Consider the following 12,347-nt stretch of genomic DNA (forward strand, 5'->3'; position numbering starts at 1 on the left):
AATACTTGCTGTATTGATCCAACAGGATGACCCTATGTTGCTTGTAAATAAAGAAGGTTACCCACCATTCCAGTTTTCTAAGGATCAAGTCATTAGCCACAGCAGTTGCTGACCTACAGGTAAACTCTGAAAGAATTTAGGATGAAGTATTCTGTGTTTTGAATTTATGGGCCCCTAGATAGTTAAAATACTTATCTAAGGAAGAATTCCAACAACCTCAGATTTTTGCATCTTCCCATGCACAGAAAAGCACTAAAATTGAGATATTTGAGGTATCTGATCCTTGTAACCAGCAATAACCTTTTACCCAACTGCACATATGTATATACCAGCTCCTCCCTTACCTCTTTGGAACAGATCCTCAGAGCTATCTGGGACTCTATCTCCTATGCTATAGTCCTCAGTAAGACACTGAATCAACTCAACTCATAGCTCTTACATTGTGCTTTTTTTTTTCAAGTCCCATCTAGAATTAGCTATTTATTTATGAGAGAAAATACAATAAAAACCCTCTCTGAAAATCTTGTCATAAAATGTTTTTATAGGATAACAAAAAGCTTAAAAGATATTCTTTCAGAGGGCATACTCTTCAAAAGTAAGAGACTAAAGCAGGTTAGAGTGACAAGAAAACATTCATTTTTCATACAGTGAATTGGGAAATTACAGAAGAAACAAGGTCAGAAAGACCAGGAGGCCTGTGCGAGACATCACTGTAGAGATAAAGTACAGATTAGAGGATGCTAAGTCTTCATTTGTTCAGATTCAACAAATCACGGCTTTACAAGTGGTGCTATTAAAACTTTGGAGATGCAGCAGTTCACAACCATTCATTTAAAGAGGAAAGAACTGAGGCCCAGAGAGCATCAGTGACTTACCCAAAGTCATGCAGTAGAGGTGGGCTTCAAACCCATGTCTTCTCTCACTTCTCCTTTCCCTGAAAAGGATCTATAGCTAAGTCCCCAGGGTCTAAGTCACCGGCAGAAGAGTTCAGAGGAGGATACAGAAAAAATAAAAGGCAGGGCCTACCTCCGAGAGTTTGTAATCAAGTTAATTATTAATTACAATTCATTCATATAATTACACACCAATATATAAACAACAGACCAAAAAAATGTCATAGATAAACAACTTCTGTGATAATCTCTCTGGAGAAAGCTCAAAAGGAGAACTACCTAACTTCTATCCCATTTTTATTAGAAAGTGAACTCTTCAAGGTTATCAAGAATTTATCTCCTCCACTGCCCCATGTCTCTGCAGCACAGGACTGTGTTAAAGGTCCACCCCAGGGCTGCCACTACTTTTCTGGAAATTCTCAGTTAATGTGTTTCCTATATCTTAGTTATTACCTTCTCTTTCCTTCATGGCCCTTTTTTTCTTTACCTGTATTTGACTACATTGTAGGAATCATCTTTGGCAACACTTGCTAAAAACAGCATGGGATAGCAGAGAGAATACATCTTAGATGATGTAAGTTATGGCACTACTGAGAAATGGATAAATTAGCCTCCCTGTGACTTCAGGTTCTCTGTGTATAAAACAGGAGAGATAACTGAAACTACTCATTTTAAAGGATTGTCCCAAGGACTGAGTAAGAATTTGAAATGAGTGCTTTATAAACTGTAAGATGTTCTGGGCCAATTCACCTCTAAGTCCTTAGATTTGAAACGTATCTTTAATCCTCAGCCCAAGTCCTCGGGGACACTGCTTTGGAGTGTTTGCATTCCCCTGGGGCTTAACTATCACTCTTTTCACATAAAAGCGAAAGGGAAGAAAGAAGTCTTCTGTTCTGAATCTCGGACCCTCACCTAGAATTTCCTGTCCTTCCCTAGCTGTCTTTTACTCTTTTTTTTTAAGGTTGAAATTTTGTTTTTCATTTTATTATTTTTCTAGCCACAGTGTGCAGCAGCTTGATGTGCAATCTCGGTTCCCAGACCAGGGTTTGAACCTGGGCCATAGAGGTGAAAGCACTGAATCCTAGTCACTAGTCCATCAGAAAACTCCCTGTCCTTTACTTTTTAAAATTATAGTTGATTTACAATGTTCTGTCAATTTCTGCAGTACAATAAAGTGACCCAGTTATACATATGTATACACATTCTTTTTCTCACATTATCAGCCATCATGCTGCATCACAAGTGATTAGATACAGTTCCCTGCGCTATACAGCAGGATCTCATTGCTCATCTACTCCAAGTGCTATAGTTTGCATCTAGTAAACCCAAACTCACAGTCCATCCCACTTCCCCCTCCTCCCCCTCTGTCCTTTAATCTTACGCAATCTCAAAGGTTCTCTCAAAGTCCAGGGTATATTTATTATAAATGGTCAAACAAAGGAAAACTTTCCAATTGAATCATCTTTGTTTATATTCAATATCTTAAAAGTTTCATATCCTGAAAATGTTTTCTGAAATTTCTACTCCAGTACTATTTAGCCATATTCTGAATTTTAAAAAAAAATTGTTTTTTGGTAGGGCTGCAGGTGCAGCATATAGAAGTTCCCAGGCTAGGGGCTGAATAAGAGCTACAGCTGCTGACCTGTGCCACAGCCATAGCAATTCGGGATCCAAGCAGTGTCTCCCAACTTTGCTTTTTTTTTTTCCTGAATAAAATTTTTTAAACTCAGGAAAAAAGGCTGTGTTTCATAAGTAAGAAACAGAAAAATTCAATAGATGATGTAAAAATTCCATATTATGTGACCCCAAATCACAATGGATATAAGATACTTACAAATGTTAAGAAACCAGTTTTCAATAGCTGTATTACAAAGTACTAGTATGTTCTGAAAACTATGAGTTACATCACAGGTAATGTTACAAATTTGTGATTGATTTCACAGTGAATGATCATTCAAATAAACTAGAACAGAATCAAGACTTTTTATCATCCCCATTCACTTCCTTGCCCATATATTTTTTTGAGCAGAAAGGAATTATGGCAACTGCTCTCCCAACTCAGGTGACTCACAGCTTCTCTCATTTATGCTACAGCCTAGACGACATATCTGCGCATAAGATTCACGTGAATGCCATTCATGATGACTGGAAAAATGCTTAGAACCACTATGATTAAAAAAAAAAAAGCAATGTTATTGATAAATGAAACTTGAATAAGCACCATAGGAAAAAAAGTCTTTAAAATTTCAAGCAGATTGGGAGTTCCCGTCGTGGTGCAGCAGAAACAAATCCAACTAGGAAGGATGAGGTTGCAGGTTCAATCCCTGGCCTCACTCAGTGGATTAAGGATCCGAAGACGCAGCTCGGATCCTGCGTTGCTGTGGCTGTGGCCAGCAGCTATAGCTCCGATTAGGCCCCTAGCCTGGGAACCTCCATGCGCTGCAAATACAGACCTAAAAAGAAAAAAAAAAATACATCAGGTAGGTCAGTTTACTCTACATTAACTTTGCTAAGAGTAACAAAGCCACAAAATACAAACTACGTAAAGAGAAAGCCTTTTTTTTTTAAGTGTAAGATAAAACAAGATAACAACTATAACACTAAGTCTGGTTGGTTTACCAAGATGCTTACCCTGTACACTAACTTGATGTGAAGCATCTTTTTTAGCTGTTAAAATGTGAAAGTGCTGCACCTGTAAAACTGGTCAATGAGTGCATTCAAGCAAAAAGACAGCTTTATTTGTATATTTACAAAGCTGAGACTCACATCTGTGCTTTGACCTAAATTTAAAAAAGGAAATGAAAACTATGAAAATAAGCAACAAGAAGGAAACTTTCTTCAAAACAAAAGCACTGAAGTGTAAAATGTTATAAAAGCATATAAGCCTTACTATTCACCTAAAAATGGGTTACAGTTTAGAAAAGTATATTTTTTTCCAAAATACTGAACTTTTTTTATTTTAAAAGCAATATACATTTATAGTTTTAAAGTTCAAATATAGAAAGTTAAAAAAAAAAAACAACCCAAAAGTAAAAGGTACTCTCTTCTCCTTAAAGGTAATCTCTATTAAAAACTTTCATGTAAATTTTTTGGGACTGCAAGTAAATGTATGCTATACATACTTGTTAAACAATGATTAAAATCACATTGCAAATCATTAAAACATAATCATGTCCTTTTTTTTTTAGGGCCACACCCGAGACACATGGAATTTCCAGGCTAGGGGTTGAATCGGAGCTGTAGCTGCCAGCCTACACCACAGCTACAGCAATGCAAGCTGAATCTACGAGCTACACCACAGCTCATGGCAACACTGGATCCTTAACCCACTGAGCAAGGCCAGGGACCAAACCTGCGTCCTCATGGATACTAGTCAGATTGGTTTCCGCTGAGCCACAATGGGAACTCCAAAGTATGTCTTTTTGTAACCACAAGATGCTAAAAGCACTTAATTTTGTTCTTCTCAACATGACTTTTTAAATAATTAGACTGGCTGGTTAACTATTTAAAGCCATAGTTCACCACAATATTACTTATAATACTGGAAACTACATTCATGCCCAAAATTAAATGAAAACTTAAGGTAAACCACTTTATTCAAAATAGCATTTCTTTTTTTTTTTTTCTTTTTGGCTGCCCTGCAGCATACGGAGTTCCCAAGCCAGGGATTAGATATGAGCCACGGTTGTGACCTAAGACAAAGCTGTGGCAATGCCAGATCCTTAACCCACTGTGCCAGGCTGGATCGAACCTACGTCCCAGCGCTGTCAAGACGCTGCTGATCTCATTGCACCGCCACCAAGGGAACTCCTCAAAATATCTTACAAAATGCAACCAGTTAAAATAGTTTAGAAAGTTTCTAAGGGCAAGATAAAAAGCTCACTATGTCAAAGCCCTACCCCTCCACCAAAACAGGGTACAAGCTTATGTGAGTTTTACATCTCATTTCTACCAAAGATAATTTAGAAAGTAAAAGACTGGAGTTCCCTTGTGGTGCATTGAGTAAGGACCCAGCATTGTCACTGCAGTGGCTTGGGTCACTGCTACAATGTGGGTTCGATCCCTGGCCCAGGAACTTCCACATGCTGCAGGCTCAGCCAAAAAATTAAGATTGGAAGGAAATACACATCAGAGATAACTTGTGAATAAGAGGATTATAGCTTTTGTTGTTAGCTTTAAATATTACTATCCTTTTTGGCTTTTTGTAACAAGCATAACTTGTGTTTAAAAAAAAAAGGAGGCACTATTAAAAATGCATATTCAGGAGCTCCCTGGTGGCCTAGTGGGTTAAGGATATGGCATTGCTACCGCTATAACGAGGATTGGATCCCTGCCTCAGTAACTTCCACATGCTGTGGGTGTGGCCAAAAAACACATGCATATCCAATCTAGCCAGCATTGTTGTAATACAGAGCATATAAACTCAGGGTCAAGGGAAAATTGTGTTTTAATTGCAACTGTCCTAGTGGCTTTACCTTGCGCCACTGACCTAACCAAAGTCTGTTTCCTCAAGTGTAAATGAGGAATAATAATATCTGAGGTGGAGGGCTGATGTCTCAGCTAAACATAAAATATGTAAAGAAAGTCAAGGGACTGGCATATATGCTCCGTGAATAGTAAATGCCATTATTACATATTTAGACAAGTAACTTTTTTTAAATTTCAGACGCAATTTGCAGCACTCTTAAAATAGCTTCGAAAGTGCCTAAATGCAGGATTTATTGACACGTGCCCAAAAACAACCATTCAGATGATTAGTACCCCGCTATGTCGGCCAAAATATGAATACGCACACACACACCCAAAGAATACCTTTACTTATAAGCCTGTAGTAGCATTTTTCTAAGAAGTTTTACAATCTTAAAAAGTCCTAATACAAGCCACAATAAAATAGTCGGGAGTACTCAAAATCTTTAGAACCCATGTGCTATTAATTACCATCAATTTAGACAACTTAGTGTCTTTTATTGAAAGTGTTGTTCTAAGTCTTATTAAATTTTATGGAAAAAATCATTACAAATACTACCTTTTAGCAATGTACTGCTTTTTAAAGACACAGTTAAAGTTGAGATTTTCCTTCATTTATTTATTCTATCAACAAGCCTACCGATTGCTTAATTGGTTTGCCCTGAGCTCATGGGCCTCCCAATCAAACAGGCCAGCCACAGATGATTAAATACTGAAGGTGAGGGATGGGAGCCACACAGACTATTTACAGAAGACTGAGGTAGACAAGACAGCTCTGGTAAAGGTCACGTGTGACCTGAACTTCAACAGTTAGCCAGGCTTCAAGATTAGGAAGAGAGTAGACAACCAGTGTTTCCCTGGATTAAGTCCCCTCTCCACCCCAAATCAATGCATCAACCAAATTCAACTTTTTTTTAACTCATTTGGAAAGAGGTCTTGCAGTGAGAAATCTATTCAATTCATGATGATTCAATGGTAGTCCAAATATTAAAACACCCAAATCAATGGAGAAAATGTAGGAAGAATTAAAATGACTATACGAGCCGGCAGAAAGTGACAGATGGGTTTTTGCTTGTGGAAGGCAAGGTAAAGCACAGAAGGGAGAAAATACTCCAACGTTACTTTTAACCTGGTAGGATCTGAAACACAACACAACAGAGCAAGAAGACCTGGGAGTCTGCAGAATGTTTCTTGAGGTCATCCACCAGCTGTGCAACTTCAGGCAAAAAGACCAACAAAACAATGGACTGCATTAAGGACACAACTGGAAGTGGGAAAGAAAACATTATTTTGCCCTTAAAAAAACACAGCCTATCAAAACCAAAGTACTGAGTACAGTTCTAAAACCCTGTGGTTCAGAGGTGGTGAAGGGAACAGTGATTTAAAAAAGAGACTTGGGTTCAAATTAAGCTTTCTGCTACTTATTATGCCTCAATTTTTTCATTTGTAAAATGAGAGTAGGAATGCCTGCATCTGCATTGTTCTACAGTTCAGTGAAAAACATGTAAGAGTTTTTAGCATAGTATCTGACAGTGTTCCCCAAAATGACAGCCATCATTACTATAAAGTAAGAAGAAATGTCCGAGAGAAAAGCTATTAAAATATTAACACATTCTCAAACTTTAACAAGCATTCAGATCACCTAAAGCGCTCGTTGAAAATGCAGATACATGGGGTGAATTCTTCCCAGGGATTAATTCTATAGCTCTAAAGTAGAATGTGACTGTTCTCTGGCTCAAACAGCAAGAATGACTGAAGTTAGAGAATCAAAGTACAGCCCTATAAAAAGCTGAAAATTAGGGTTCTTCCACAGAAAAAACTGATTTAAAACAGTATGTTTGGAGTTCCCATCGTGGCACAGCAGAAACAAATCCGACCAGGAACCATGAGGTGGCAGGTTCAATCCCTGGCCTCAATCAGTGGGTTAAGGATCTGGCATTGCGGTGGCTGTGGTGTAGGCCAGCAGCTATAGCTCCGATTGGACCCCTAGCCTGGGAACCTCCATATGCTGCGGGTACAACCCTAAAAAGGCAAAAAAGAAAACAAAAACATATATTTATAAGGGCTCTCAGAGGTTCAGACAAACCTATTTTAGCACATGAATTTTTCAGCACTTAAGCACTTGTTCGCACTAGACTGCTATGTTTGATCTTAGTATCTTCCACAACTTTGTATAATTATATTTTAGCTCCTAGTATCTTCAGATACCTCATGAGCATTCATAATTTTTTTTTGTCTTTTTTGCCATTTCTTGGGCCACTCCCGCGGCATATGGAGATTCCCAGGCTAGGGGTCTAATCGGAGCTGTAGCTGCCAGCCTATGCCAGAGCCACAGCAACGCCAGATCCGAGCCGTGTCTTCGACCTACACCACAGCTCACAGCAACGCCGGATCCTTAACCCACTGAGCAAGGGCAGGGATAGAACCTGCAACCTCATGGTTCCTAGTCAGATTCGTTAACCACTGCGCCACAACGGGAACTCCCAACATTTCTTTATGTAATAAAAAAAAAAAAAAGCCAAAAAAAATAGTATGTTCAAGAGTAATACAGAAATACAGATCTGGGAGTTCCCTGATGGCCTAGTGGTTAAGGATCCCGCATTGTCATGGTAGTGGCCTGGGTTCGATCCCTGGCCCAGGAACTTCTGTATGTCTTGGGTGCAGCCAAAAAAGAGAGTAATACAGATGTGTTCAAGTTTATGCATTCAACCAACATTCACTGAGCACCTACTATGCACTGAAAAGGACAGACAAGGTCCCCATCTTCCCAGAGTTTAATTTCTAGTATAGGGGATGGGATATAAAAAATAAATTCAAGACAGTGATGTGATAAAAAAAGAAATGAGAGAATGATAATTGTGGAGACAATTTCCTTGAAGAGGCAACAGCTGAACTGAGACCTCAACTACAGGTGGGATGAACCACAGGAAGATCTAGGAGAAGACTGAAACCATAGGGTAGACCAAGCACAAATGCCTTGAGGCAGGAACAAGCCTGGCAAATTCCTGGGACAATGCTAGTGGGCCTGGAACACAGGAAGAAACTGACCCAGTTCATGGGTACTCATCTAGGCATTCAGATACAAGGTAAGACAAGACAAGAAGGCAGGACCAAAACATGGAGTGCCTGGAAAACTTTGTTAAAGAGTCTGGATTTGGAGTTCCCGTCCTGGCTCAGTGGTTAACGAATCCCGACTAAAAACCATGAGGTTGTGGGTTCGATCCCTGGCCTTGCTCAGTAGGTTAAGGATCTGGCGTTGCTGTGAGCTGTGGTGAAGGTCGCAGACGCAGCTCAGATCCTGAGTTGCTGTGGCCCTGGCGTAGACTGGTGGCTACAGCTCCGATTAGACCCCTACCCTGAGAACCTCCATGTGCCACAGAAGCGGCCCTGGAAAAGGCAAAAAGACCAAAACCAAAAAAAAAAAAAGTTTGGGTTTTATTCTGAATGTGATAAGAGGCTTTCAACAAAGGGATGACACGACCTGATTTACACTGTAAAGGATCTCTTAAACTGTAGCAAGTGGAAGCAGGAGGTTACTGCAGTAGGCTAGGTGATAGCTGGCAAAGGTGGTGGCAGTAGAGACGAGAAGAAGTGGACAAATCTAGAATATATACTGAATACTGTTATTTAACGCAAATCAAAGAATATGAACTAAATCACATTAGTAAGCATCTGGGACTAATTACCCAAGAGATGAAGAATGAAAATAGAGATTTAGGAGTTCCTACTGTGGCACAGTGGGTTAAGAATCCAACTGCAGCAGCTCAGATAGCTGTGGAGATGTGGGTTCCATCAGTTTCTAGAGCTGTGGCGTAGGTCCCAGCTGTGGATCAGATTCAGCCCCTGTTCTGGCCCAGGAACTTCTATATGCTGTGGGTTCAACCATAAGATTAAAAAAGAAAACAGAAATTTAAAGGTTTTATTTTTTTGTCTTTTTAGGGCTGCACCTGTGGCATATGGAGGTTCCCTGGTTAGGAGTTGGATCAGAGCTGTAGCTGCAGGCCTACACCACAGCTCACGGCAATGCCAGATCCTTAACCCACTGATTGAGGCCAGGGATCCGACCTGTGTCCTCATGGTTACTAGTTAGATTCATTTCCATGGCTCATTTCCACTGAGCCATTACGGGAACTCCAAAAACTTAAGGGTTTTAGGTAAGTTTATGACTAATGGACCCAAATGGGTTATTAGCGTATTTAAGATATTTCACAGAATGTACTTATCCTTTGAAGCTGAATTGACAGGGACACTTCCTTCTCCTCTGGCACCACAGATAAAGCACTGGACTGAATGGGCATATATCCAAGTCTCAATGTTAACACAGCAGATTGTGTGATTTATAAAGTAAAATATTTTAGGACCTTATGGACAGAGGCCTGGACAGCTGGTCAGCATTTCAAGCACATGGTAGCTACTGAATAGAACTAAACCTTTACTTGAATCAAATCAATAAATTAGCAAAACTTTTTAAATTTCCATATTGTCAACTCAGGCTATTCTATGCCCGCTCTCCCAAGAGTTAAACAAGCAAAGCCTTATTCTGTCACACAACGGATATTAAATAATTTAATATCCATTAAATTAAATCTTACAATATCATCAGAGACATGTGAGGAAACCTTTTAAAACCACGATTCTAACAATTATGGTGCAGCAAACACATAGTGAATATTCCTTAAAAGGTCCAAAAGTCCCTATCTGCAAATATTTAAATTTTGTTTCTCAAAAATGAAGTACTACTATGTAGAAAAGCAAGTTATAGAAAAGCTTACATGGTATGATACCATTTTTGTATAAAACACATAAATGCAAAAAAAGAAGTCTGGAAAGATATAAAACTGCTGACATTTTGGTGATCTCGATGGCAGGAATTACTTATGATTTATTACTTCTTATCTATTTTAATTAACACTCCCTCCAATTATCACAAATTATATCATATAAGCAAAATATTGAGTTATAGGTTAGCATAAAAGTCAAAAAAAGAACTTCAAGAAAACATAATTCATTTGTTTAAATCAGCAGGATTCCAACCTTGGTACTAAGAAAAAAGATCTCAGCTGCACACACAGAAGGAAGAAATTTGTTATGAAGAGGTCCATTCTAGATCACACAAGGGTACTCACAAGGATACTTACAAGGGTATCCTTCAAGTGAGTAGTCTAAATTCCTAAGAACTCTTTCTCAATTTGCTAAGTTGCAATGGATTGGCACATAGTTCTGCTTTTTTATTTGCCATCTGCTAAAGAAACACCTCAATTAATGAGTTCGCTGGGGGTGGGGGGGAATGTTCCTGTTTTTAAAACTAAGTTAGGACAAAAAGGAGGTTTGGTCTTCTGGTCTCCTTCATGCTCTGAAAGGCGACGGGGAGGGTGGCAGGGCTCGAAGCAGGCTACACCAGAGGAATCTGCTTGGCTGGTCATCTGAAGTGGAAAGGAACACAAGCTTTCTGCCAGCTCAACAGACTGGACGGCGAGAATGCCTAAGGGTCTCAAGGCTACACCTGAAAGGTCGTACGCTGTCCAAGTTACTGTATGCACAGCAGCTTTTGACATGAATACAAAAACTGGACGGTCTCTTCAAACACAGGTATTGCATGAAGCTCATCCGACTTTCTCTACCCAAAGCCAAGACATTTTTTTAAGGCCACATCTTCGATTTTGCAAACTAGGACAACTGAAAACATCCTGACTCTCTACAGCTAACAAACATCATCTTGGCTGAAATCGTTAACACATACAGTAACAGCCACTTTGGAAAACGGGCTTTAAACGCAACATAGGACTTCAGGTACTCCAGTAACCAGTTTATCGCACTTTATCTGTTCCAGTAAAGGGTGCTACCTCTTTATGTCAGCTCTGGTTCCACTTACTGAATAGCAAAAAGGAATCCTTGAAATTCACAACACAAGAAGGGCCAAAAGCACCCGCTTTCTGGATGGCAGCTTTCTTGTCTCATCAATCACAACAAAGAATGCAACCTAGTGACTTCATCAAAACCGGCAAAAGCTAAGGAACAGAGGTAAATGATACAGCGTGGATTTCAGGGTCTGTGGGGTTTTCTTTCCAGCTACGACTCTCTCTCCTTTTTTACTCCATTATACGCCTCCACCCGAGTTCACTGCTTGCCCTAAAAATAAAACCACCCGTGGCTACCGTCCACTTCCCTGCCAAGTCCCGACTCTGGTTTCCTGCAGAGAAAGCCAAATTTCAGGCTCTCCGCCTCGCTCTCCGTCGGGGGACGCGGGCTCGGCAGCAGCGGGTTTCTCCCGGTGCAGAGTCGCCAGCCCCGCCGAGGAACCACCAAGCCGGAGAAGCAGCTTTGCTTAGCCGCAGCCGCCGCAGTCCGCGAAAACCTGAGGAGCCCCCAAGAAACACCGAGGTGAGGGGAAGATGGGCCAGCAAACGGCGGTGGGAGAAAGGGGAGACACTCACCCGCCCAGACAACAACCGACGGGGCGGGGAGGATGGGGGCCGGGACCAAGCCTCGGCAGAAAGACCGCCTGGAGCTTCCGGAACGCTGCGGCTGCTCGGGCCGCCGCTGCCGCCGCTGCTCCTGACCGCCGGCTTCCTCCCCTCCTCTGTTTTGATTCGATTGACCACGTCACTCTTAGCCACGAGACCCGGATCTGCCGGCTCCCGCGGACGTCGGCGCAACAGATAGCAGCGCCTCCAGACCCCAGCGGCAGGCCTACTGAGCACGCGCGCGCCCCGCGCCTGCGCAGTGGGTCCGGAGAGGCGGAGCGGGAACAAGCTTTGCGCTGTTCGTGGGGGCGCTGGGCGCGGGTATTGCAGTTCCGGTTGGGAGGGGTGGGGCCGAGCGTTATGAGGTGGAGGGGCGAAGCCCCGCGTCTGTTGGAGCGGCCCGCGTAGCGTCTGTTTCTTCTGATGTGGACAATGTCCTCTGCTGGGTGTCTCCCTTTGCCTAACCTGATGGCTTTCCTGGGCAGGAGTGTTTAGCGGGAGTAGTGGTAGGCGTTGGCGCAAA

The 12,347-nt window shown here is 41.3% G+C and overlaps 1 protein-coding gene across 2 annotated transcripts in view; it reads right to left on the bottom strand.

Annotated features, from left to right (window-relative positions):
* Positions 1 to 11,921, bottom strand: part of SMIM14 (small integral membrane protein 14) — a 74,977-nt gene extending 63,056 nt beyond the window's left edge. The window contains exon 1 of one of the 2 annotated variants that reach the window (XM_047798481.1): positions 11,795 to 11,921. Coding sequence is in view for 1 of the 2 variants with exons in the window: in XM_047798480.1 (XP_047654436.1) it covers positions 876 to 885 (10 nt within the window). In the remaining variant the exon portion in view is untranslated. Of the gene's footprint in view, positions 1 to 875; positions 992 to 11,794 lie in introns of those variants that run through there. The other variant, XM_047798480.1, reaches the window with a different exon arrangement.
* Between the last annotated feature and the right edge of the window lie 426 nt (positions 11,922 to 12,347).

The sequence above is a fragment of the Phacochoerus africanus genome, chromosome 10 (assembly GCF_016906955.1).
Source record: "Phacochoerus africanus isolate WHEZ1 chromosome 10, ROS_Pafr_v1, whole genome shotgun sequence".
Taxonomy (NCBI): domain Eukaryota; kingdom Metazoa; phylum Chordata; class Mammalia; order Artiodactyla; family Suidae; genus Phacochoerus; species Phacochoerus africanus.